This window comes from Arvicola amphibius, chromosome 4 (genome assembly GCF_903992535.2).
Source record: "Arvicola amphibius chromosome 4, mArvAmp1.2, whole genome shotgun sequence".
NCBI classification, from domain to species: domain Eukaryota; kingdom Metazoa; phylum Chordata; class Mammalia; order Rodentia; family Cricetidae; genus Arvicola; species Arvicola amphibius.
The window spans coordinates 92,804,446-92,826,904 of record NC_052050.1 but is presented as its reverse complement, the minus strand read 5'-3'; the positions used below and the strand labels follow the sequence as shown (position 1 = coordinate 92,826,904).

Below are 22,459 nucleotides of genomic sequence, written 5' to 3'. Positions count from 1 at the left end.
TTAACCTGTTTTTTTTTTTTTTTTTAAAGATTTATTTATTTATTATGTATACAGTGTTCTGTCTGCATGTATGCCTGCAGGCCAGAAGAGGGCACCACATCTCATTACAGATGGTTGTGAGCCACCATGCGGTTGCTGGGAATTGAACTCAGGACCTCTGGAAGAGCAGTCAGTGCTCTTAACCTCTGAGCCATCTCTCCAGCCCCCTTGTTTTGTTTTTTTAACATGATCTCACTTTGTTACCCTACACTTATGTAGACCAGGCTGGCCTCAAATTTACAGGGAGCCACCAGCCTCAGCCTTCTGAGTATGGGGTGTGGGAATCACAACGCCTGGTGATTCCGTTTCCTTGCCACCAGCAGTTCCCCAGCAGCCTGGAACGAGGGCTGTGTCTGTCCTGGGAAGGGAGCAGACAGCGTTGTCAGAACAACTGGGACCTGATTGTATGAGGGAAGACTAACCAGACCATTACTCTAGGAAGTTGTTTTTCAGGGTTCCTTAGACTTCTGATCATCTCTGGAGTCGGTCAAAGTGCTTTAAGAGATGTTTCATGGTTTGTGGGTGGGGGGCTGGGAATATAGTGTGTGCTAAGTATGTACAGACCTGGGCTGACTCCCTGACATGACCTTACGTTCATCCAAAACAGCTTTATTGGGTATAATTCACAAGCCCTTTATTTCACCTATGGCTTTCTTTTCTTTTTTTTCAAGACAGGGTTTCTCTGTATTTCTCTGTATAACAGCCCTGGCTGCTCTGGAACTTGCTCTGTAGACCAGGCTGGCCTTGAACTCAGAAGTCCACCTTCCTTTGCTCCTCAAATGCTGGGATTAAAGGCCTGCACCACCCAACATGGTTTCTTTTTGCCTTTTAAACTTTATTATTATTATATTTAAGGATTTTGTTATTTTGGGACAGGGTCTAACTGTGTAACTCTGGCTGGCATAGAACTTGCTGTGTAGACCAGGCTGGCCTCAAACTTACAGAGATCTACCTGCCTCTGCTTCCAGAGTGTTGGTATTAAAGGCATGCACTATTATGCCCTACAAAAGTTATTATTAGTATTATTTTGTGTGTGCATACATACATACAACATGGTATGAGTGTGTCTGTAAGTCTCCTATAGGGTTCAGGGATTGAAATCAGGTGATGAAGTTTATGCAGCTAATGTTTTTACCTGCTGGCTCATATTGCCAGCTTTTTTAATTTTGTTTTTTAAATGTATGAGTGTTTTGCCTGCATATATGTCTATGTACCATGTGCATGCCTGGTGCCCAAAAGGTCACTGGATCCCCTGGAACTGGAGTTACAGATGGTTGTGGCCACCATGTGGGTGCTCCCAATCAAATCTGGGTCCTCTGGCAGAACAGCCAGTGCTGTTGACCACTGAGTCATTTCCCAGCACCCACAACCCCCCTTTTCTTTTTAAGACAAATTCTCACTGTGTAATACTGCCTGGCCTGGAACTTGTTACATAGTCAAGCTGTCCTCAAACTCACAGAGATTGGCCTGCTTCTGCTTCTGGAATGTAGGCATTAAGTGTGAGCAACCACCACTCTTAGCATTATTTTAAATTATGTTTATGTGTGTCTACCCGCATGTGTCTGTGCATATGTGTCTGCACGTGTCTATGCACATGCACATGTCTGCACGTCTGTGCACAGTACGTGTGTCCATGCGCATGTCTGCACACGTGTCTGCGCACATGTTCATGTGTCTGTGCTCATGTGTTTGCACGTGCCTGTGCACATATACGTGTCTGCACATGTGTGTGCATCTCTGCATGTGTCTGCACAGTACATGTGCGTGTGCATCTGTGCACATGTGTATGCCTGTGCACATGTGCATGTGTCTGCACAGCACATGTGCATGGCATCTAAGGGGGCCAGAGAGGGCATTAAATTTCCTCCAGGTAAAGTTATAGGTAGCTGTGAGCCACTGAGGCAGGTGCCAGGACAGAACTCTGGTCCTCTGGCACACCAGCAAATGCTCTTAACTGCTAAGCCATCTCTCCAGCATCTGAATGTCAGCTTTTAAAGGTCAACATCTCAAAGTACTCCAAGAATTAGTTTTTGTGGGTCTGCCACAGAGACTATCCCCTCCATAGGGCCACCTCTTTCAGAAGGAAGGGGCCAAAGTAAACTCCCTCTTCTCTGGGAGACAAACCTGGCTCAGCTCAAGGTCACATCTACTCAAGGGTGATAGGTGGGGGGTTACTGTTTAGAGGAGTACCTGAAAGTAGAAATACCCTGATTATAGAGAGGTGGGGGGGGCAGCCGGATATAAAAATCTTGGTGGTCCCCTGTACCTGCCGCTGTCAGCTGCAATCACCGTTGGTCTCGCTCCTCACCAACTTGGCAAAAATGTCCAAACCTACAGAGACTGAGCAATGCATCGGGTCCCTGATTGCCGTTTTCCAAAAGTACAGTGGGAAGGATTGGAACAGCTGCCAACTCTCCAAAACTGAGTTCCTCACCTTCATGAACATGGAGCTGGCTGCCTTCACGAAGAACCAGAAGGATCTTGGTGTCCTGGACCACATGATGAAGAAGCTGGATCTCAACAGTGATGGGCAACTAGATTTCCAAGAGTTTCTCAACCTTATTGGTGGCTTGGCTGCAGCATGCCATGATTCCTTTCTCATGAGTTCCCAGAAGCGTTTCTAACCTTCCCATTTCCCTTCCAGCCACCAAGTCTTCACATCCTCCCCTACCCACACCTGCACTGAGCCCACCACATCCGACATAACATGCAGCCTGTTCCTGCTAGCAGAAATAAAACAATGTAACTTTTTTAATGTAAAAAAAAAAATCTTGGTGGTGCACAGTTATTACCTCAGCTCTTGGGAGGATGTGTTTGGAGCCAGCCTGGAATACAGGAGACCCTGTCTCAAAAAGAAACAAAACAAAACAGAAAATAAAACAAAGACCTAAGGGCCATAGAGATGACTCAGCAATTAGCACTGCTTTTCCTGAGGAACTGGGTTAAATTCCCGCATCCACATGGTGCTCACAACCTTCCCCAACTCCAGTTCCAGGGGAGCTAATGCATTCTTCTGGTCTCACAGGGCACCAGGTGCACACTTGTACTCTCCGGCGAAATATTTATACATGTTAAAGAAAAACTTGAGCTTCCCAAGGATTCGAGGATGTTCCTTTTCATATTTCCTTTCTTTCCATTTTCTTAAAATTTTATGTATGTATGTATGTACGTGCCATGGTGCCCATGCCAAGGTCGGGGACAACTTGTGGGAGTTGGTTCTGTCCTTGTACCATGGAGGTTCCGGAAATTTAATACAGGTTATCAGACTTGATGGCAAACATCTTCACCTACGAAGCCATTTCACCTGCTCTGTTTTCTTCTGTTTCCTTCTGTCTCTTCTAGGGACAATCTCTACAGCTATCCTTGGATGCACATCTTCCATCTTCAATCTCCAAGTGCTAGAATGTTGGATTACAGGTGTGCACTGCACAGCTGGCTAGGATGTGCTGCATTATAAGTCTCCCTGGGAATTAAATGCTAATTGATCTGGGATCTAAACATAGAGAAATTGCTTAACAGGTTGATCTGAATACTAACAAATATGCACGCAAAACTAGACATGTCCTGGATGCTGGTAATATCTAATAACAGTGTTCCCTAATAATAAACTAACAATTGTTATTAATAGAAGTATTTCAACTAAGAGGTGCGATTTGGGTGGAACCTTGAAAGGCGGATGGGGCTGGGAAAGGCGCTGAGCAGAAGTGAGGACATTCCAAGGCAGGCGTGGGCTTCCTGAGCTTGGGGCCAAGCCCTCCAGGAGCCTGGGACCGGAAGGTGGGGGCGTGACAGAGGACGGAAACTCACCCCTGAAGTGTCCCTCCCTCCTTCCCAGATCATCACGCCCCCCATAGTAGAGAGCGCCCCCTGGCGGTGGAGCAAGTTCCACCCCGCCTTCTCCATGAATGAGAAGCTGCAGCCCGCTGCGCGCGAAGCCGTAAAGTAAATGTAGAGAAGGAGCCAGGAGAGGACCTGGCAGCCGCCACCAGACCTCTAATGGATCTTTGGGCCGCGCTGGCAGCCTGCCTCCAGAGGCCGCTGCTGTTTTGGCTTGCCTCCGCCCTTCCCTCCCTTTCCGCTTGCTCTTCCTTCCTAGGACAGCCCCAGCATCCGAGGTGCCCTGCACACCTGCCTTTGCTATCTGTACCCTTCGCACTTTGTAATTTCTAGGCTCCAGCTAGAGTCCGGGCCGTGAAGCCAGCTAGGCAGAGACGGAGGGAGGAGGCTGGCGGGTGGTCAGAGTCAGCCCCAAGTTACATGTGGGAAGCGGTGGCTATGACGCAAGTTTCCAGGGGGCCCGGGTCGGCTCGAAAGGGAGCGCGCCAGAGCGACTCCGCTCCGTGCAGTGGCAATCATGAAAAAGCAAAATCCCGAAGCACGCACCCGAAGGAGCTTTCCTTTTGCTGCTGCAGCCCCGCCCAGCGCACGTCCCCCAGGGCAGCGGTGCGATAGACCCTGCGCTGGGCAGTCCCCACTGGACCCTGGGCTGCACAGTCTGGGATCCCGCGCGGTGGCTGGCCATTTTTTTTTTTTTTTTTTTTTTTTTTTTTTTTTTTAGCTACGCTTGCCAATCTGTCAGCTGATGGACCTCATCACCCATAGTGGCGCATGTAGCCGGGCCGCTGCTCACTCCATTCACACCGTGTCCCTCACAGCTAGCTGGCGACCGGGAACCCCTGATCCCGGGGTTAGGTCTGCAGACCCAGGTTGCAGTCGGTCGCAAGGAGCCTGCGCCCTTCTCGCCCCAGCATCCAGCCGCCCGTGGGGGGGCGCTGCAAATAGTCCTTTGTTTACATGCAATTCCTTACTCCGCGGAAGGAGGCCGGGGGAGTGCTGAGTTTTCACCAGCTGTTTCCCGCCTTGAAACAGACATCTGATCAGCTGCAAACACACACACATACACACGCCCGGGGAGGCAGGCTGGAGAGACCTCCCTCCCGCCCCTCCCGCCCGCCTCCCTCCCCTCGCTGCTGCTGCCGCCGCCAGCATCTGGGACCGGCCGATTCTGCACCTCCGTCCGGCGCTGCCCTTTGATTCGGATTTCCATCTTGCATTCTCCGGCTGACCGCGAGACCTGGCTCGTGCAGAGAAGGGGGGCCTATCGCTATGGAGTATTTCATGGTGCCCACTCAGAAGGTGCCCTCTTTGCAACATTTCAGGAAAACAGAGAAAGAAGTGATAGGAGGGCTCTGTAGGTGTGTACTGCTCCTCCCCCCAACCCCTTCTTCCCATTGCAGCCCCCGGCCAGCCCGCCCGGGCCGGTGCGCGTGTGCGCACGCATGGCCCGCGCCTCCGACCTCGCTCGCCTTTCTTAGCCACCGGGTCGGCAGCAGTCTCGTGTGCCCGGCTCGCGCTGCCTGGGGACCCTCTTCCCTCGGAACATGGGACCCCGAAAGGCCCTGGCCACTTTTGTCCGCTGCAGGCGGGCGAGTCGCGACGTTTGTAAATTGCAAACAGACCCACGTGGTGCTGCAGCAGTCCCGGCCATGCTTGCTGCTGGTGGCTTTCACCCGCGCTTCCTCCTCCCCCCGCCCGCTTTGGCTTCCTTCCTTTTCTTGCTTCCTCGCGCTTTCTGGGAACCCTTTTCTAAGGACGTTTTCGGGGGGTCCGGGGCGTGCCTGAGGACAGCTACAATGCAGCCATGCCGCGGCTCCAGGCTGGTGGGGGGGGCGGGGAGCCGGGTGGTGTGAGCGTTTGCAGAGAACAGGGCTGCTGCAGAGCTGGGGGCGTGCTCGCCCGGGGCTGCGGGCCGTACGTGGACCCTTAGCGGTCGCGCTGCCAGCAGGGAAGCCGCGGTCCCCCACACGTTGGCAGTCACTAGCTTGCTTGCCCGCCGCCCGCGCCCGGGCGCTGTTTACTAGCGAGGCCTGGACGTGACTCTGCAGCCCTCTTGGAGTAGGCGGACCTCTGCGCGCGTGGCCTCGCGGGAGCTGTAGTTCTCCATGCCGGGTCGGTGCTGCATTGTGGGACTTGTAGGCGCTTCGGGGCCACGCTTTTACTTGCACAAAGCTCGACCGTAGCCAACTGGGTGGGCTAGGCAGACCAGGTGGGGGAGTTCTTTTGGGAAAAGAGTACCTGAGGCTGCTTCTAGGGTTCAAGACCCTGTTGCATGAGGGTATCCTCTGCAAACTTTGTGGTCCCATGTCTGTTCCCTAGTCATAAATGCAAAGCGTTGAGTCTCCTGACCGGGTAGGTGGTCGGAGGTCTGCAAGCTCTCCCAAGACACCGCTTAGTGAGTTTGACCTTACTTAGGTTGCCCCAGATCTATCCTCTACCAAATCGCGGCCAACCAGTGTCCGAATCACCCTGGACTCTTGTTAAATGGTCATGCCTGGAACTTCTATTGCCGGCCCTGGAGTCTGTTCATTGAACCTTACAAGCCGGCTGGGTTGGGGCGGGAATGGTGGTGGTGCACGCAAGGAGAGGTTTCTCCAGCGCGCTTAGATTTGAAACCTACGATCCCTTTCCTGCCTGCCGCGCTGCTCTAGGAGCGTAATGGCTCCCCAGGGCTGGGGCCACGTGCTCAGACACCCCAGTCAGGCAGGGCTGGGATTGAAGGAGGAGGAGCCCGCTGAGTGGCACGGGCTGGTAGACTGCAAAGCCTGTGGGGCAGGTTGCTGCCTAGGTATAAAATCCGGGCAGGTATCCCACTTTACTCTCAAGTTGAGAGCCAGTACCAGAGGGATAGATGATCTGTTGATGGATCGAGCAGCTGGCAGCCCTTCTCTGCGTCCCCTTCCCCACCCTCAGTTGGCTCTAAGACAAGGGCCCACCTGGAGGACCCAGCAGCTGTACAAAACAGCAACAACCAAACTCTTGGACTCTAAATATTCTGGGGACTCACTTGCTAGAATTTCCTCATTGTATGGTCACAGTCTTGCTGTGAGTTGATTTATTGATTTATTTTTTGGTCTCTTTGGAAAGATGGATACAGAAGCTAAGAGGGACCAGTTAGAGCAAATGGTACAGGCGGACTTGAACCCTGAGTTTGCTGTGTGGGCGCTGGCTTCTCTGAGCTCGCCTGGGGAGTGGGGAATGAAACTCGATCCGGCTCTAGGTTCTGGTTCTGATGCTGCGTAGGCTTGAGAAGGTTTCCTCTGCCCCATTCTCCAGCCCTGTGTTGGAGGAAGGCAGTAGATCTCCCTAGGAGCATTGAGTGTTGTCAGGTCTAGTGATTGAAGTACCACAACCTGCCTACAGGTACACAGGTTCTCTGCCTGTCCTACACCGAAACAGTTGTTGGCTGTTCACTGGAGCTCCAGCCTCTGTGTGTTCATTTTCAGCTGGAGGCACAGCTGGGAGGCCTGTCCAGGATGGAGTGTGGGCTGGGCAAGACCTTAAGGTGGATTGATTGGCTCTGGTGTATCTCAGGTTATTGGACTTTGCTCCACCCCTCCCTGTTGGCCTCCTGGGCCATCCCGAGGGAACCTACAGTAGCACATTTGAAGTTTGGCTTGAAGTTTTGGACCTGCTGCCTAACGGTTTTGTGAGAGCTGGATGTAGGAAGTGCCTAGAAGGTGAAATTCAGACTCTGAGAAGCAGGTGCAAGGTGGTTTCTGTCCGTGTAAATGTCTGTGTCAGTGCATGTGGTGGCCACAGGTCAATGTTGGATTTCCTTCCTCAGTTATGCCTCTTCAGCACCAGATGAATGAGAAGAAAAGGAGGACATGCCTGCTCCCTGGTTTGGCTGAGGAGAAGGGTTACTGTAGATTTGAGGGGGAGCACAGCCAGAGGCATCTGGAAGATCCAGACTGAACCAGGTCATGGGAAGGGGCCAGGGGCAAGTGAGGAAGAGAGAGAAGGAGCAAAGAGGGTACCTGGGAACCCAGAGACTGAGAGGCGGTAGCCAAAATGGCTGATGTTATATAGGGATCAGAGGCTGGGGGGCGGAAGGTGGGGATCCTAGCCCAGGGATTGGACTGGAGCGGTTAGGGTAGGGGGCGGGGTATACCAACCAGGATGACTCTGTAATAGGTATGGAGAGATGCTGGGAGAACCTGGTGGCCAGCGTCCCCTTCGATATATTAAATAGGCACTTCAGCCGTTCCTCCTGAGTTGGAGACCTAACATTCCCCACCTTATTTGTTTACTTATACTCTTTATTTAATTTTTTAAATTCCAATATTTTAAAATGTGTATGGGTGTTTTGCCTGCCTGCATATCTGTGCAGCACATGTGTGCCCTGCCCTCAGAAGCCAGAAGAGGGCATCACATCCCCTGGAACTGTGGTTACAGACAGTGTGAGCTGCAGTGTGGGTACTGGCAATTAAACCTGGGTCTCTCTCAACTGCTCTTAACCATTTCTCCAGCCCAGATATGTATCCTGGGCTGGCCTCAAACTTGGGATCCTCCTGCTTCCTTCTTAGCATAACTTACTGATGTAAACTACCACAGCCAACATCTTGTCCTTGTATTTTAGAAGAGGTCTTGAACCAAACCTGGAGCTTATCAATTTGGGGCCCCTGGCTGGCTGTTAAGGGGCTCCAGGGATCTGCTTGTCTCCAACGCACCCCCCAGCTCCTGCACCCCCCAGCTCCTAGGTGTGCACTGGGCCCAGCCTTTATGTGGATGCAGGGGGTCAGGATTCAGGTTCTGATGCTTACCAGGCTGAGCCATCTCCTTAGCGCCCCCACCAGCTTTAGTAAACAGGTTCTCATTTAGTTGGTCGGCTAAAATGACCTTGAACTCCTGATCCGCCCGCCTCCACCCACCAAGTACTGGAGTTTCCAGCCTGTATTATCACTCTGTGTGTCTTATAAACTCTTTAAAGGGTTGGCAAGCTGGCTTCGTCGGTAAAGGTCCCTATGAACAAACCTAATGACTTGAGTTTAATCCCGGAGTCCTGCAGGTAGATATCTCTTGAGTTTGAAGCCAGCCTGGTCTATGTAGCAAGTTCCAAGACAGCAAGGGCTACATAGAGATCTTGTCTTAAAAGAAAAAAAAAGTGATGTTGTTATTAAGAACTTTGGCAAGGGCTGGAGAGATGGATCAGTGGTGAAGTACTGGCTGCTTTTCCAAAGACGCAGGTTCAATTCCCAGCAACCACATGGCAGCTCACAACTGGCTGTATGTAACTCCAGTTCCAGGAGATCTGACACCCTCACACAGACATACATGCAAGAATAAGAAAACACCAATGCACATTAAAAAGTTGTGAAAAAAATAAATTGCTTTCTTAAAAATAAAAAAGGAATTTGGCATGGTCGGGTGGTGGTGGTGCATACCTTTAATCCCAGTACTGGGGAGGAAGAGGCAGGTGGATCTCTTGAGATCGAGGCCAGTCTGATCTAGAGTGAGTTTCAGGACAGCTAGGGTTACACAAAGCAACAAAACAAAAGAAAATAACTTTGGCATGCTTGTTTGGTCTCTGATCATGTATTTATGAAGCACCAGCTTGATGCTGGGGCTAAGGATATAGCAGTAAGCCCTGACCCCTGTCCATGGCAGCTCACTGATTCAGGATGCTAGAGGGTTTGTCAGCTCCCTGAGAGGCTGGATACCTGAGTGAAAACCTTCAGGGAAACAGGCCACTCTTTCTTCTTCTAGTTACACTGCCCATCTCTCCTATCCGACTTCACCACCATCCTTCATAAGGCAGTATTGCCACTTCATGAACGTGGGGAGACTGAGATGAGGAGATTTCAGTGGCTAGGGTTCCACAGCTATCAACTGTCAAGGCTGGCGTTGGCCTCTGTACCCTGGGCAGGCTAGGGAAGAGGTGCCTGTGACAGGAATCACCTGGGTCAAGGGGAGGGTGGCAGGTTGTTCAGGGGCTGTCAGGGCTGTGGAGGAAGTGGGCCTGCCATGGAGAAAACATGAATGTGTTGGGTACCGTTGGTGGGAGGTCATCTCTATGTCTTCTCCCGGGTATGGGAGAAATTCCACATGGCCTTTCCCACCTTTTGATTGCAGATGCTGGGTGTTTTAGGGATGCTAAATGGGTTCAGGCCATGTGAAAGAGTTGGTGCTGGCCAGTTAGAGGGTGATGGGATACTTGGCCTTAGGCTGGGCAGGAAGATCAGGGATCCAGATGTGAACCACCACCTGTCTCCTGCTGCGGAGAATATGGTTAGGGTACTGCTGCTCTTCACTAGGGACAGCAACCCTGCTCTTAGAACCCAAGGCTGGGTGGGCTAATTCCGTTTCTTGGCCATTGGCCCAGTTTCTTATTCCTGAAGCCAAGCAATCCCTGATCAGGAGCAATCTCTGCTATCACAGGCCAGAGTCACCCCAAGCCAGTGGTCTCAGAAGTCTTCACTGCTTACCAAGGGGACTTTGAAGTTTTGGGAGCGGATGGGACTTTTCCATGTGGTTATTCACTGTGAATTTGCTTTTGTAAAACCAAGAAAGAGCTGTAAGGAACTTCTAGGCATATGCAAGAAAATCTCGTTTTTCTAGTGCAGTATCACCCTGGAGTGACGATTGGGCTGGTTAGCAATCAGGATACCTGATCTGCATTCCACCAATCAGAATTCACAGTCAGAGAGATGGCTCAGCGGTTAAGAGCACTGACTGCTATTCTAGAGGACCCAGATTCAATCCCCAGCACCCACATGGCAATTCACAACTGTCTGTAACTCCAGTTCCAGGGGATCTGGCATCTTCACACATACATGCAGGCAAAACATTAGTGCAAATAAAATAAAAAGTAATTAAAAGTTTTTTTTTCTTTAAAGAATTCACGGTCAGCTCGCACTCTACACACTAGAACTCCTGGCTAGCTTACTGATATTCCACCACTTATAACACCCACCCGCCCCCACCCCCCCCCCCCCCCCACCCCGCTCAGCAGTCACCTGCTAACTCCCAGCTGGAGCTTCCTGGCTGTTGTTTAGACGAGTCGTTGAGACATCCCAATCCCCGTGCAGAATTGCAGTTTTGCAGGGACAGTTTCTTTCTCAAAGCCGAGTCCGGGGATGACCATGTTAATTAGCAGTTGGTTCCTGAGCAAGGAGAGTTGGGCTAGGGACCTGCTCACCGTCTGGTAGCCAAGATCTCTTCCTTGTGGGAGTTCTGTGATGGACCCTTTCCGGGCCAGGGCTGTGAGGTTCCCAGTCAGTGCATGTCCGGGGTAGCTGAGTGGATGGGAACTGCAGGGGACTGCTTGCAGCTGTACCCTGTCTGCCAGGGTGAGTCTCTGCACCTGTGGGTCAGTCACACACACTTAGTTGTGCAGGTTGTGATTGTGTGTGGGCCCTTAACAGAGGGCACACCCAGTTGGAGGCAGCTCTGCCCTACTCTGGCTGTCTACACAGCACAGGACTATGTCTACGGTCCACTGCTGCAGTGAAAGCCAGGGAGAAAGAGGTCCCAATGATAGCACCTGTGATTCCAGCATTCGGAAGGCTGAGGCAGGAGGATTGCTGTGAGCCCAGTCTGGGCTGTAAGAGTGAAACCTTGTCACAAGAGCAGCAACAAAGGAGTCAGCATTGTAACTCTCCATGGTGCCTGACCCTCCTTTCCTGGGGAACCTGTTCCACCTTGCTCTGGGGTCCCAATGCCACATTTTACTGGAGCTGGTTCCTTCCTCTCACCTGGGAATCAAGTGCCCTTAAGTCTACTCACTGGTTCTTTGAAACAACAGTGTCTTTTATTTTCTTTTTTCTTTTGGTTTTTCGAGACAGGGTTTCTCTGTAGCTTTAGAGCCTGTCCTGGAACTAGTTCTTGTAGACTAGGCTGGCCTCGAACTCACAGAGATCCGCCTGCCTCTGCCTTCCAAGTGCTGGGATTAAAGGTGTGAGCCACCACCGCCCGGCTGAAACAACAGTGTCTTATTCTACAGCATAGATTGTCCTCGAACTCAGGATCCTCCTGCCTATACCTAGCTCTAGGATTACAGATGTGTGGCACTATGCTTTTTTGTTTTGTTTTTTAATGGAGTTCTGGCGATTGAATCTAGGACTTTGAGCATGTTAAGCAATCACTTTATCAACTGAACCACAGCCTTAACCCCGTTTATTTATTTATTTTTAAAATTGCACTCCGGTATTCTGAGGCCCTTAAGACAGGCTAGCCCTCTGGGTAGCCTGAGGCTGGTTACAAGCGCTGTTTGGAGACCCAGTCTTAGATCAGTTTTAGCCTTTGAGGCGTCACTAGCAGGGACCCAGAGACTGAGCGAGCTGAGGGGGAGACTCCCGCATCAATCCTAGGGTGGAGTGGGGATTCTAATCCCTGGGTGACTTGTTTCTGTGACCTCTCATGTGTGTATGCGTATGTATTTATAGTGTTTATGTGTAGGATGCCCACAGAGGCCAGGGTATTGATGCCCTGCAGTTGCCGTTACGGGCAGGCAGTTTGGAGCCACCTGGTGTATGTTCTGGGAACCGAACCGAGGTCCTGTAGAAGAGCAGCAAGAACTCTTAGCTGCTTAGCCATCTCTTCAGCCTCCCTCCTGCCAACCACTTTTTAAATTTGAGACAGGGTCTCATGTAGCCTGTAGCCCAGGCTGACTTTGAACTTGCGATGTAGTTGAGGATAAACTTGAACTTAATTTTGCCATTGCCCTCCCAGTGCTGGTATTACTGGCATATCGCCATGGTGCCAAACGCCTCATCTCTTTCTTTGTTTTTTGAGACAGGCGTCTTCCTGTGTAGCCCAGGCTGGCCTCAAACCCCCACTCTTCCAGCACTGCATCCTAAGTGCTGCTATTACAGGCGTGGGCCATCGTATCCTTTCTGTCTCTTCTTGCCTCCAGAGTCCTGTGGTGTCTGCAGAGGCTTCATCTCACTGGCCCCCTGGCTCCAGAGGAGGTGTGTTCAGGGCCAGACCCCAAGGACTGAGGAGCATCGCTGCCTTTGTCCTGCTCTTAGTCCTTGTCTCCTTCCAAATGCCCCATTACTCCCTTTTTGGGGCTGGGAGAAGGGAGGCATCCTGGCCGGAAGCAGGGAAGCTGGACTTCCAGCTATTCCGCCCTAACACTGTGTTTCTCCCCACCCTAAGCTTTAAGTAGGGAAGTCTCATCTGTCAAGTGGGAGACCTGGGCCCCTTTAGGTCCTATGGGGACATGTACCTAGGGAGAAGGGGTCATGTATTCTGGGTGCTCTGGGCCCTGAAAGAAGGGACCTGGCTTGATGAAATGGGAAGGGAGCCGCTTTGCCTCCAAGTCGCCTGCAGTGGCCAACAGGGAACTCATTCCCAGCTGTCCATCCTTTCTGTTGGGAGAGGATGCTGAGGCCCTGGAAGGGGCAGGGATGCTGCTAGGGTCCTTTAGGGAGCTGAGGCAGGACAGATGGGGTAGGCTGGGTGGGGCTGGACGGGCTTCAGCTGTTTCCAGCTGCTGCAGATGTGTCCCCTGCTGGGCTGCACAGCAGCCCATTTTCCCTGGGGATAGAGGCAGGAGCCAGCTCACTGCAAGAGAGTTAGATCTGGCATCCCCTTGACCTCAGACTCCACATCAATGAGGTGAGAGGTGTCGGAGGCCCCCTTTTCCCAGACCCAGGGGTACATGCTCCCTTGGCTCTAGCCTGGAACAGGTCACCCTGGGAGGGCCCCCTCAGGAAGAGGCCAGGACTGTGGCTTTGGGTGGGGCTGAAGGCCTCTGCTGAGAGCACAGCATCTGGAAGCCATCAGGTCAGGGGCGGGAGGGGGAGTTGCAGGGGAGGGCTGAGAAGGAGGGGGGTATGCCTCCTCTAGGCCACACACAGGCCCACCCCTTGGGAGCAGCGGCGTTGGGCCCTCCACTGCTGGCTGCCTTCTGTAGCGTGCAGTGACATCCTCCACAGCATGCTGGGAGCCTCCCTTTTCTGTGCAGAGTGCATGTGCCTTGGAGTGGGTCAGGTTAAAGCAGAACCGTCCCAAGGGGTGGTTGACCCAGTGTCCCGTCTGGAGTGAGTGCTGCCTGTTTTGACCTTCATACATTCTCAATTCATAGTGGCTGGATGGTGGCTTTAGGCTTCTGGCTGGAGACAGCTGTGCCATTAGGCAGTCTTCTGGGACTGCGGTGGCAAAGTCCGAGCTACTGAAGAAGGTGGTCCAGATACACAGCAAGGAGCTTTGAACTGTCCCAAGAGCAGGCCTCTGGTTGCTGTCTGGGGTCCTCTCGCATTAGAATCATAAGGATTAGCCTGCAGGTTTCTGGGCCTTCCCCGCCTGACTAGGTAGATGTTAGGAAGGCAGGTGAGGCCTGCACATTGGGAACCCAGGTGTTGCTAAGAATCTCTTCTAGAGGAGAGAATTCGAGGAAAGAAAGCAGGGAAGGGATGGGTTCTAAGCACACCACCCGTTTCCACGGGCAGCTGATTCAGTCCTGGGTACCCCAGGGCACGCACAACCCTACCTCATCGTGGAGGTGACCTGCCAGAGTCCCTCAGGCACTGTTTGTCATAGAGAAGTGACGCAGGTTATATCCAGTGCCCTCTGGGGGTAAACTTCAGAGGACATCAATCCTGAATCTACTCCTGTTCTCCCTGGCAGCCTTGCCAACATTCCTCTGACCCCCGAGACCCAGCGGGACCAGGAAAGGCGGATTCGGCGGGAGATTGCCAACAGCAACGAGCGGAGGCGCATGCAGAGCATCAACGCGGGCTTCCAGTCCCTCAAGACCCTCATTCCCCACACAGATGGAGAGAAACTCAGCAAGGTGGGCAGGAGCAGGGAGGGCTTCTTGGAGGAGGTGTCGTGCTCTCATGGGGAGGGGACCAGCCATGTGATTCTTTCCCTCCTGCTCTCAGGCAGCCATTCTCCAGCAGACGGCAGAATACATCTTCTCTCTCGAGCAGGAGAAGACGAGACTTCTGCAGCAGAACACACAACTCAAGCGCTTCATCCAGGTACCGGATGGAGAACCCTCCCAGCAGTACCCTGCCTTTCTCTTCTGTGTGTGCATATCCTAACCAAACCACTAACTTGGGACGCATGGGTGGCTATCCTTCTTATCTTGCCCACAGAACCCGCCTACTCCTTGCCTGGGCCTGTTTCTTCATCTGTGAAGGACAGAGGAGCAGGCTCTGGAGGAAGCAGGCGACTGTTCTAGAAAGCAAGTCCATTCTTCTGCTCCTGGCATTTGGCTACTTGGTGGATTTGCAGAATGGATTCTCCAGTATTGAGTCCACCTGTCTCAGGTGGCTTTGGAGAGCTCCAGGACCTCTGGATGTGTTATGGGTGTGTCAACTAACTCACTCACCAACCTCTTGGGGTCCCCAGGAGCTGAGTGGCTCATCCCCCAAGCGGCGACGGGCAGAAGACAAGGACGAGGGCATTGGCTCCCCTGACATCTGGGAGGACGAGAAGGCTGAGGACCTTAGGAGGGAGATGATTGAGCTTCGGCAACAGTTAGACAAGGAGCGGTCTGTGCGGATGATGCTGGAGGAGCAGGTGAGGCAGCGCCCTCTGCTGGCCAGTGTGCTATCCCAGGCATAGAGGATGGAGTCTGGTCTTTTTCTGTTCAGTTCCTCCCTCCAAGTATTCATTTACAAGAGTGCCTACTCTATACTTGGCCTAGGAATAGGCTCTGCTCTCCAGTCTCCATTTGCTTAGGAGTGAAAAGCATTAGTCAACGACTCTTTCTTTTTTTAGTATTCATGTATTTACTTACTCACACATTTATTTATTTATTTATTTATTTATTTATTTTGGTTTTTCGAGATAGGGTTTCTCTGCAGCTTTTTTAGAGCCTGTCCTGGAGCTAGCTTTTGTAGACCAGGCTGGTCTCGAACTCACAGAGATCCGCCTGCCTCTGCCTCCCGAGTGCTGGGATTAAAGGCGTGCGCCACCACCGCCCGGCTTACATATTTATTTATTTAATTTATATGACTGCTCTGTCTTCACATATACCAGAAGAGGGGATCAGATCCTGTTACAGATGTTTGTGAGCCCCCATGAGGTTCCTGGAATTGAACTCAGGACCTCTGGAAGAGCAGCCAGTGTTCTTAACTTCTGAGCATTTCTCCATCCCTTTTTCAAGACAGGATTTCTCCATGTAGCTCTGGCTGTCCTAGAAGTCACTCTGTAGACCAGGCTGGCTTCAAACTCACAGAGCTCTGCCTGCCTCTGCCTCCCAAGTGTTGGGATTAAAGGTGTGCAGAACCACCCCGCAAGGGTTCCTTTTCTTCTTCTTCTTCTTCTTCTTCTTCTTCTTCTTCTTCTTCTTCTTCTTCTTCTTCTTCTTCTTCTTCTTCTTCCTCTTCCTCTTCCTCTTCCTCCTCCTCCTCCTCCTCCTCCTCCTCCTCCTCATTATTTTTTTTAATTAAAAATTTCTGCCTTCTCCCCACCTCCCATTTCCCTCCCCCTCCCCCTTCTTTTTTTTTTTTTTTTTTTTTTTTTAATTTTCGAGACAGGGTTTCTCTGTAGCTTTGGAGCCTGTCCTGGAACTTGCTCTGTGGACCAGGCTGGCCTCGAACTCCCAGAGATCCGCCTGCCTCTGCCTTTGGATTGCTGTGACTAAAGGCTTGCGCCACCACTGCCTGGCAAGGTGTAAATGCAATGGAGGGCTGGACTGTTGGCTCAGTTGTGGAGTGCTTAGTATGTAAGTTCTGGACTCGACTCCCAGCATGCACACTCAAAAAACTGCAGCTGAGAAAGACTGCACAGAAGCTGAGGCTCCAGGAGGGGTTTGACCTGGTTCCTCAGGTTCTGCTCCATGGCTTCCATAAGCAAACAGGCCATCAGACAAGAAAGGAGAAGGTGGGAAACAGTCGAGACAGAAGTTTAGAGGTGAGGTAGGGAGAGCCTTTGGTCTGCCCTGAAGGGGGCGCTCTCTGCCATGGTTTTAGGTTTTAGGATGGCCCTGTGCCCAGGACTGGAGCTTTAGTGAGAAGTGGCCTTTGCAGCAGGTTGGGCAGGTGTGGTCTTGCCCCACTTCTGAGTGCTATGCCGATTCACTTACAGGTGCGCTCCCTTGAGGCCCACATGTACCCGGAAAAACTCAAGGTGATTGCACAGCAGGTGCAGCTGCAGCAGCAGCAGGAGCAGGTGCGGCTGCTGCATCAGGAGAAGCTGGAGCGGGAACAGCAGCACCTGCGGACTCAGGTGAGCGGGAGACGTTCTGGGTTTTAGGTCTCTTGAGTGCATTAGAACAGAACAGAATCCTCACACCGGTCCTTTGAAGCTTGAACTGTTATAGTGTTTTATTGCTGTGGAAAATGAGGCAGAGAAAGTCAGATAACCTGCCCAGGAGCAGGAATTTGAACCCTTCCTGTCTCAACCCAGGAACTATGCTCTTTTTTTTTTTTTTTTTTTTTTTTTGGTGGTGATAGACTCCAGGGCCTTGTGCATGTCAGGCAAGCATCCTACCACTGCGCTACACCTCAGCACCAGACTCTATACTCCTTTTGTATGTTTTGAGACAGGGTCTTACTATGTAGACCACGCTACCCTTGAACTCACAGAGATCTGTCTGCTTCTGCCTCCCAAGTGCTGGGATTAAGGGCTCACCCCACCATGCCCAGCCAGGGTGTAAACCCTTGAACAGTTACTAAATTCCGAAGTGCAACTCTTGACATAGGGAAGTGGAGCAACCAGAGGGTCCAGGGTGCACAGAAGCTGCTCGCTAGGCCGCCAGGTGTGGTGGGCTTGTGACTTGGCGGCCCCCTCTGCTTGTCAGTTCTCTATTAGTGTAACAAGCTCCTAAAATAATCAGTTTATAAAGAGAAAAGGGGTACTTTGGCTCAAGTGTTGAAGGCTTCAGACTGTGATTGATCGGAGCGGGGGAGGGGGGATGAGATGCTGTATCATGGCAGGAACGAAACCTCTCACCTCATGGCTAGGAAACCGAAGAGAGAAAAAGAGAAGCAGGATGTGCCTGCTCAGTTCTACTTGGCACCATTATTATTATCATTGTTTTCTGAGACAGGGTTTCTCTGTGTGGCAGCCCTGGCAGTCCTGGAACTCACTTTGTAGTCCAGGCTAGCCTTGAATTTCACCTGTCTCTGCCTCCTGAGTGCTGGGATTAAAGGCATGCTCCACCACCGCCCGGCCCTAGGCTCCTTTTTAATTATTATTTTGTTTTCCTAAGAGAGGGCCTTGCTATGTATCCCATGTGGCCTTGAACTCACTATATCCCAGATTGGCCTGAACTTGTCATTGTCCTGCTCGGCTTCCTGACTCCTGACTCCACACGCTAGCTTAGGCTCAACCCCTTAGGTTTCTGTCTTCTGTTACTGCCACGCCAGAGACCAAGCCTATGCCGCCTGGACTTTGGGGGGGGGGGGGACATGTAAAATCCACACTCGCAGATACCCTGTGTGTAAGGAAGGCTGGTGGGCAGGAGAGAGAGACTGAGGAATTCTGTCTTGCAGCTTCTGCCTCCTCCAGCCCCGACCCATCACCCCACAGTGATCGTGCCTGCACCAGCCCCGCCTTCCTCCCACCACATCAATGTTGTCACCATGGGTCCCTCCTCAGTCATCAGTTCTGTTTCTACGTCCCGGCAAAATCTGGACACCATTGTGCAGGTATTTGGGCTCAGGGGAGGGTGGCTTGTGGGAGTGGACTGTCCCCCGCACCCAGGGTTTCTCTGTCCTAGCTGTCCTGGAACTAGCTCTTGTAGACCAGGCTGACCTTGAACTCACGGAGATCTGCCTGCGTCTGCCTCCCGAGTGCAGGAATTAAAAGTGTGTGCAACCACTGCCCGGCTTGAGGCTCCTTTTTTTAAAAATTAAAATTTATTTATTGTGTGTGTATGTGTGTGCCATGGAATCTGTGTAGTGGTCAGAGGACAGGAGGAACAGGATCTCCCCACCATATTGAACTTGGGTTGGAAGGCTTATAGACTCAGGTTTATAGGCTTGGTGGCACATGCGCTTCTTGTGGCCCTAAGAGGCATCTGTTCTCATAGCTTCCTGGTGAAGCTCTGAGCCAGTCCAGAACTGTCTCACCTTTATGGCTCTTTATTTTCTTTCTTTCCTCCTATATATTGTGATATATGTGTAGGTGTGTGTGTAGGTGCACATTTGGATGTCAGCTTTGGAGAGTTGCTCCTTAGGAGCTGTCCACTAAGGCTTGGCTTTGTTGTTTTCTTCTCCTCCTTCTGTGTATCCTGGCTGTCCTGGAACGCTCTCTCTAGACCATCTGGCCTCAAACTCACAGAGATCCGCCTGCCTCAGCCGCCAATTAAAGGCATGAACCAAGATGCCTGGCGATTGTGGTTTTTATAACAGTCGCTATCTGTTGAACAGAAGTTTCCTTGATGAGGGGCGAGGACTGGATGCTGGAGAAAAATGTCCAGTGTTTTATTTATTTATTTTTGAGAAAAGATTTGTATATATCTGTGTGCATGTGTTTGCATGCGTGTGTATACACACATACACAATTATCTATATATAATACATGAAAGATGTCTACTTTTTTTGAGCTAATATCTGTCTATATATGATACACACACATACATGAGAACTATATATATATATATATTCCTTTCTTCCTAGAAAAGACAATGCATTTTTTGTAAGCCAAGTTATTATTCTGTTTATATTGCTAAATACAGTTGATGTATTTATATATATATGATCCTAATGTTCTCATTATGAGGGTTCACATTATTGACCTCCAAAGTGTCTTTGTCTCTCTCTTGTTTTTTTTTTTTTTGGGGGGGGGTGTTGTTTTGGGTTTTGTTTTTGTATTTATTTATTTTATAATTTTGAGGTATTTGTGTCCAAGGAGCAGCCACTATCTTTTGTTAAGAAAGTGGGGGTGGGGAGCCAAGGAACAAGAGGCAGGAGACTGTCGGCTGGGGCTTGTTGGCCACAGTTAGGGTCGGCTGGCTTGCAGTGAGCCGTAGGGATCTTTCTGACTAATTTCCCAGCCCTCCAGGTACCAGTTCCTGCCACATGCCTGACTTTAGAGTCTGGGCACCGAACCCAAGCCATCACTCTGCAGACTGAATTATCTCCCCAGCCCCTTTCACCTTTATATAGGTAGTAGTCCTTGGACTCCTATCAGTGCTGTGAGCAACATTAAAAAAAAAAAAAAAAAAATTATCAGTTGATAAATAGTGTAACAACCCAGAAAATAGAAACAAGGAAAAAAAAAAGCCTATCAGCTTCCAGAACTTTCTGCATATATGCCCAGCAGACTGAATAACACTGCGAACAGCAAAGACCTTTACTGAGCTAGTGAACTTCAAAGTATATAAACAGGAGCCGTCATTTATATTTGAACAGTTCTGGGGTGGGGGGTGTCTTGGGGGCAGAATGCAGTGGCGGAGGACCCCCACTCTTGACTGCTGGCCTGGTCTCCTGAGTCTCCTAATGGACTGTCCCTTTCTGTCCAGGCAATCCAGCACATTGAAGGCACCCAAGACAAGCAGGAGCTGGAGGAGGAACAGAGACGAGCGGTGATTGTGAAGTCCGTCCGCAGCTGCCCAGAGGCTCACACCTCCGACACCGCCTCGGACTCTGAGGCCTCGGACAGCGACGCCATGGACCAGAGCCGGGAGGAGCCTTTGGGGGACGGGGAGCTTCCCTGACCACCCCCAGCCCTCCTCTCCCTTCTGGGGTTAGAGGGGGCCGGGGTAACAACAGGGAGAAACATGGGTGAATGAGTGAGAAATTTTTACAAAATTATGATGTCATTTGGGTCTCTTTTATGACCTCTTTTTCAATACTGTAAGTCGACCTTTGATCGAAGCCACCCAAGCCCAGGTCCCGGGGTTGGGGTGGCATAGCACGCGTGGGAGCATGGGACTCCAGGGCTGGGCCTCGGCCCTGGGGCCGGGGAAGCTGACACTGAGGTGCCGGGTCTCTCTCCGCCAAAAAGCTTTTTCTGTTTGTTTGTTTGTTTTCCTTCCATTTAAACGTGTTTTTAAGAACAGGGAAAATCAAACAAAACCCCAAGGTATTTTCCCCCTCCCCAGGGCCAGCCCGAGACTGTCAGTCTTAGCCCCCTTCCCTCCTGTTTGGTTTTCTTTTTTCTCTTTTAAGCACTTACATGGGTTGGGGGTCAGGCTGGGTTGGGGCTTTCTGGGGACCTGGGGCTCTACATTGTTTCTCGGTTGGGGGTTGCTGCTGCCATTCTCCCCTCCCCCTCCCCACCTCAGCACCAGAATTGGCCATTCTCCACTACCACCTTCCCTCTCGGGTTTCCATCATTGACCCCAAAAATGTCTTTGTCTCTCTTTTTGTTTTGTTCGTTGTTGGTTTTATTTTGGTTTTGGTTTCTGTAATTTTTTAAATTTTTTCTTTTTTCTTTTTCTTTTTTTTTACACAATTTTGAGGTCTTTGTGTCCAAGGAGAAGCTATTATATTTTGTTAAGAAAGTGGGGTAGGGAACAAAATACCAAGAGGCCATTGTGCCTTTGTAAAGAAACAAAATAAAATTTGTACTTTGTTTTTTAGATTCTGTATTTCTTGAGGATGTTCTGGGGACCCTGGCCTGGGTTGTTTAGCCTAGACTAAGGGGTATTCTTTGGACTTCCAAATCCAGAGGGGACTTTGTGAACATAATGGCACTCCTGATTGTGTGTGAAGTTGCAATGACGAGATTGGGGCCCTCAGTCCGTGGGCTTTCTTGGAATATTCTTCAACAATGGGATGTGTGCTGGGGTGGAGGGAACAGCTCAACCGTCACTGGAGGGAAGAAGCACATAAGCCACGGTTTAACTACTAGAGGAAGAGCATAGATGCTCACAGGCTCTGCTAGGTTTATGAGCCTTGCCGCTGCCTGACTGTGTGTGCCCCTGTGTTCCTTTTCTCCCCAGTTTCCAGATCCCCCTGTAGATGTGAGGGAAGACCTGTTTCCGTGCTGGGGTGGCACCAGCAGTGCAAAGACTGACCCATGGCAGTCCAGCGTGCTGCTAGGAGTAACCGAGTTCATTGGGGGTCAGGTAGCATGGGACGACTGAGGATGGCTGAGTTTTCCTCTGATCCCATGTGAATGCCCATTTTATATGGCTCTCCGTCCAAATGCAGCAGAATTAATTCAGAGCAGTGGCTAGTCGTTAAGCCGTGGAGGGTGACTGCAAGATGGCCTTACTCAGGCTAGGGTTTGGAGGGCGAGTCTCAGATTCTCTGAGGCCAGTGTTCTCATCCACACAACAGAAGGCAACCTCTCCATGATGTGTAAGCAGCTGTGGCCTGCCAGTGCTCAGTTCAGCCTCACACAGCACAGCCACGTCCTTGGGAAATTGCAAATGATGGTAGGTCAAGGGCTTTCTGTCTCTTTTGGAGAGGAGACTGCCCTTCAGGTTTCTTTACCTTGTGACTCTATACAACATGGTCCATTTGTCATTCATGCTCACTCTGTGGGACTAAGACCAGAGCAGAAGAGGCGATCTCCACCCCCAGCAAGCCTCTGGACATGAACTTATTCAATTAAAAGGCAGGAAAAATGTAAACATTTAAAATTACTTTTAGAGCCTGGTGGTGGTGGCACACACCTTTAATCCCAGCACTTGGGAGGCAGAGGTGGGTGGATCTCTGAGTTCAAGGCCAGCCTGGGCTACATAAAGTTGCTCATTTTACACGTGAACCTAGGCCACTCACAACGC

The 22,459-nt window shown here is 51.0% G+C and overlaps 2 protein-coding genes across 2 annotated transcripts; both read left to right on the top strand.

Annotated features, from left to right (window-relative positions):
• The first annotated feature begins 2,357 nt into the window (after window positions 1-2,357).
• LOC119811047 (protein S100-A11-like) lies at window positions 2,358-2,663 on the top strand. The gene has a single exon (XM_038324614.1). The coding sequence runs from the start codon at window positions 2,361-2,363 to the stop codon at window positions 2,661-2,663; it is 303 nt and encodes a 100-aa protein (XP_038180542.1). The 5' UTR covers window positions 2,358-2,360.
• Window positions 2,664-5,041: 2,378 nt separating this feature from the next.
• On the top strand, window positions 5,042-21,307 carry Tfap4 (transcription factor AP-4). Its single transcript, XM_038328675.1, has 7 exons — window positions 5,042-5,234; window positions 14,452-14,617; window positions 14,709-14,807; window positions 15,181-15,351; window positions 16,864-17,004; window positions 18,273-18,428; window positions 20,246-21,307. Exons 1-7 carry the CDS (start codon window positions 5,146-5,148, stop codon window positions 20,438-20,440), a joined length of 1,017 nt encoding a protein of 338 aa, XP_038184603.1. The 5' UTR covers window positions 5,042-5,145; the 3' UTR covers window positions 20,441-21,307.
• The last annotated feature ends 1,152 nt before the right edge of the window (window positions 21,308-22,459 follow it).

Excerpts from the sequence above, each read along its gene's own strand:
- Tfap4 (XM_038328675.1), top strand. The coding sequence starts at position 5,146 with ATGGAGTATTTCATGGTGCCCACTCAGAAGGTGCCCTCTTTGCAACAT. Across the intron at positions 15,352-16,863 it reads GGATGATGCTGGAGGAGCAG|GTGCGCTCCCTTGAGGCCCA; the intron begins GTGAGGCAGCGC and ends ATTCACTTACAG. Across the intron at positions 17,005-18,272 it reads AGCAGCACCTGCGGACTCAG|CTTCTGCCTCCTCCAGCCCC; the intron begins GTGAGCGGGAGA and ends TCTGTCTTGCAG.
- LOC119811047 (XM_038324614.1), top strand. The coding sequence starts at position 2,361 with ATGTCCAAACCTACAGAGACTGAGCAATGCATCGGGTCCCTGATTGCC.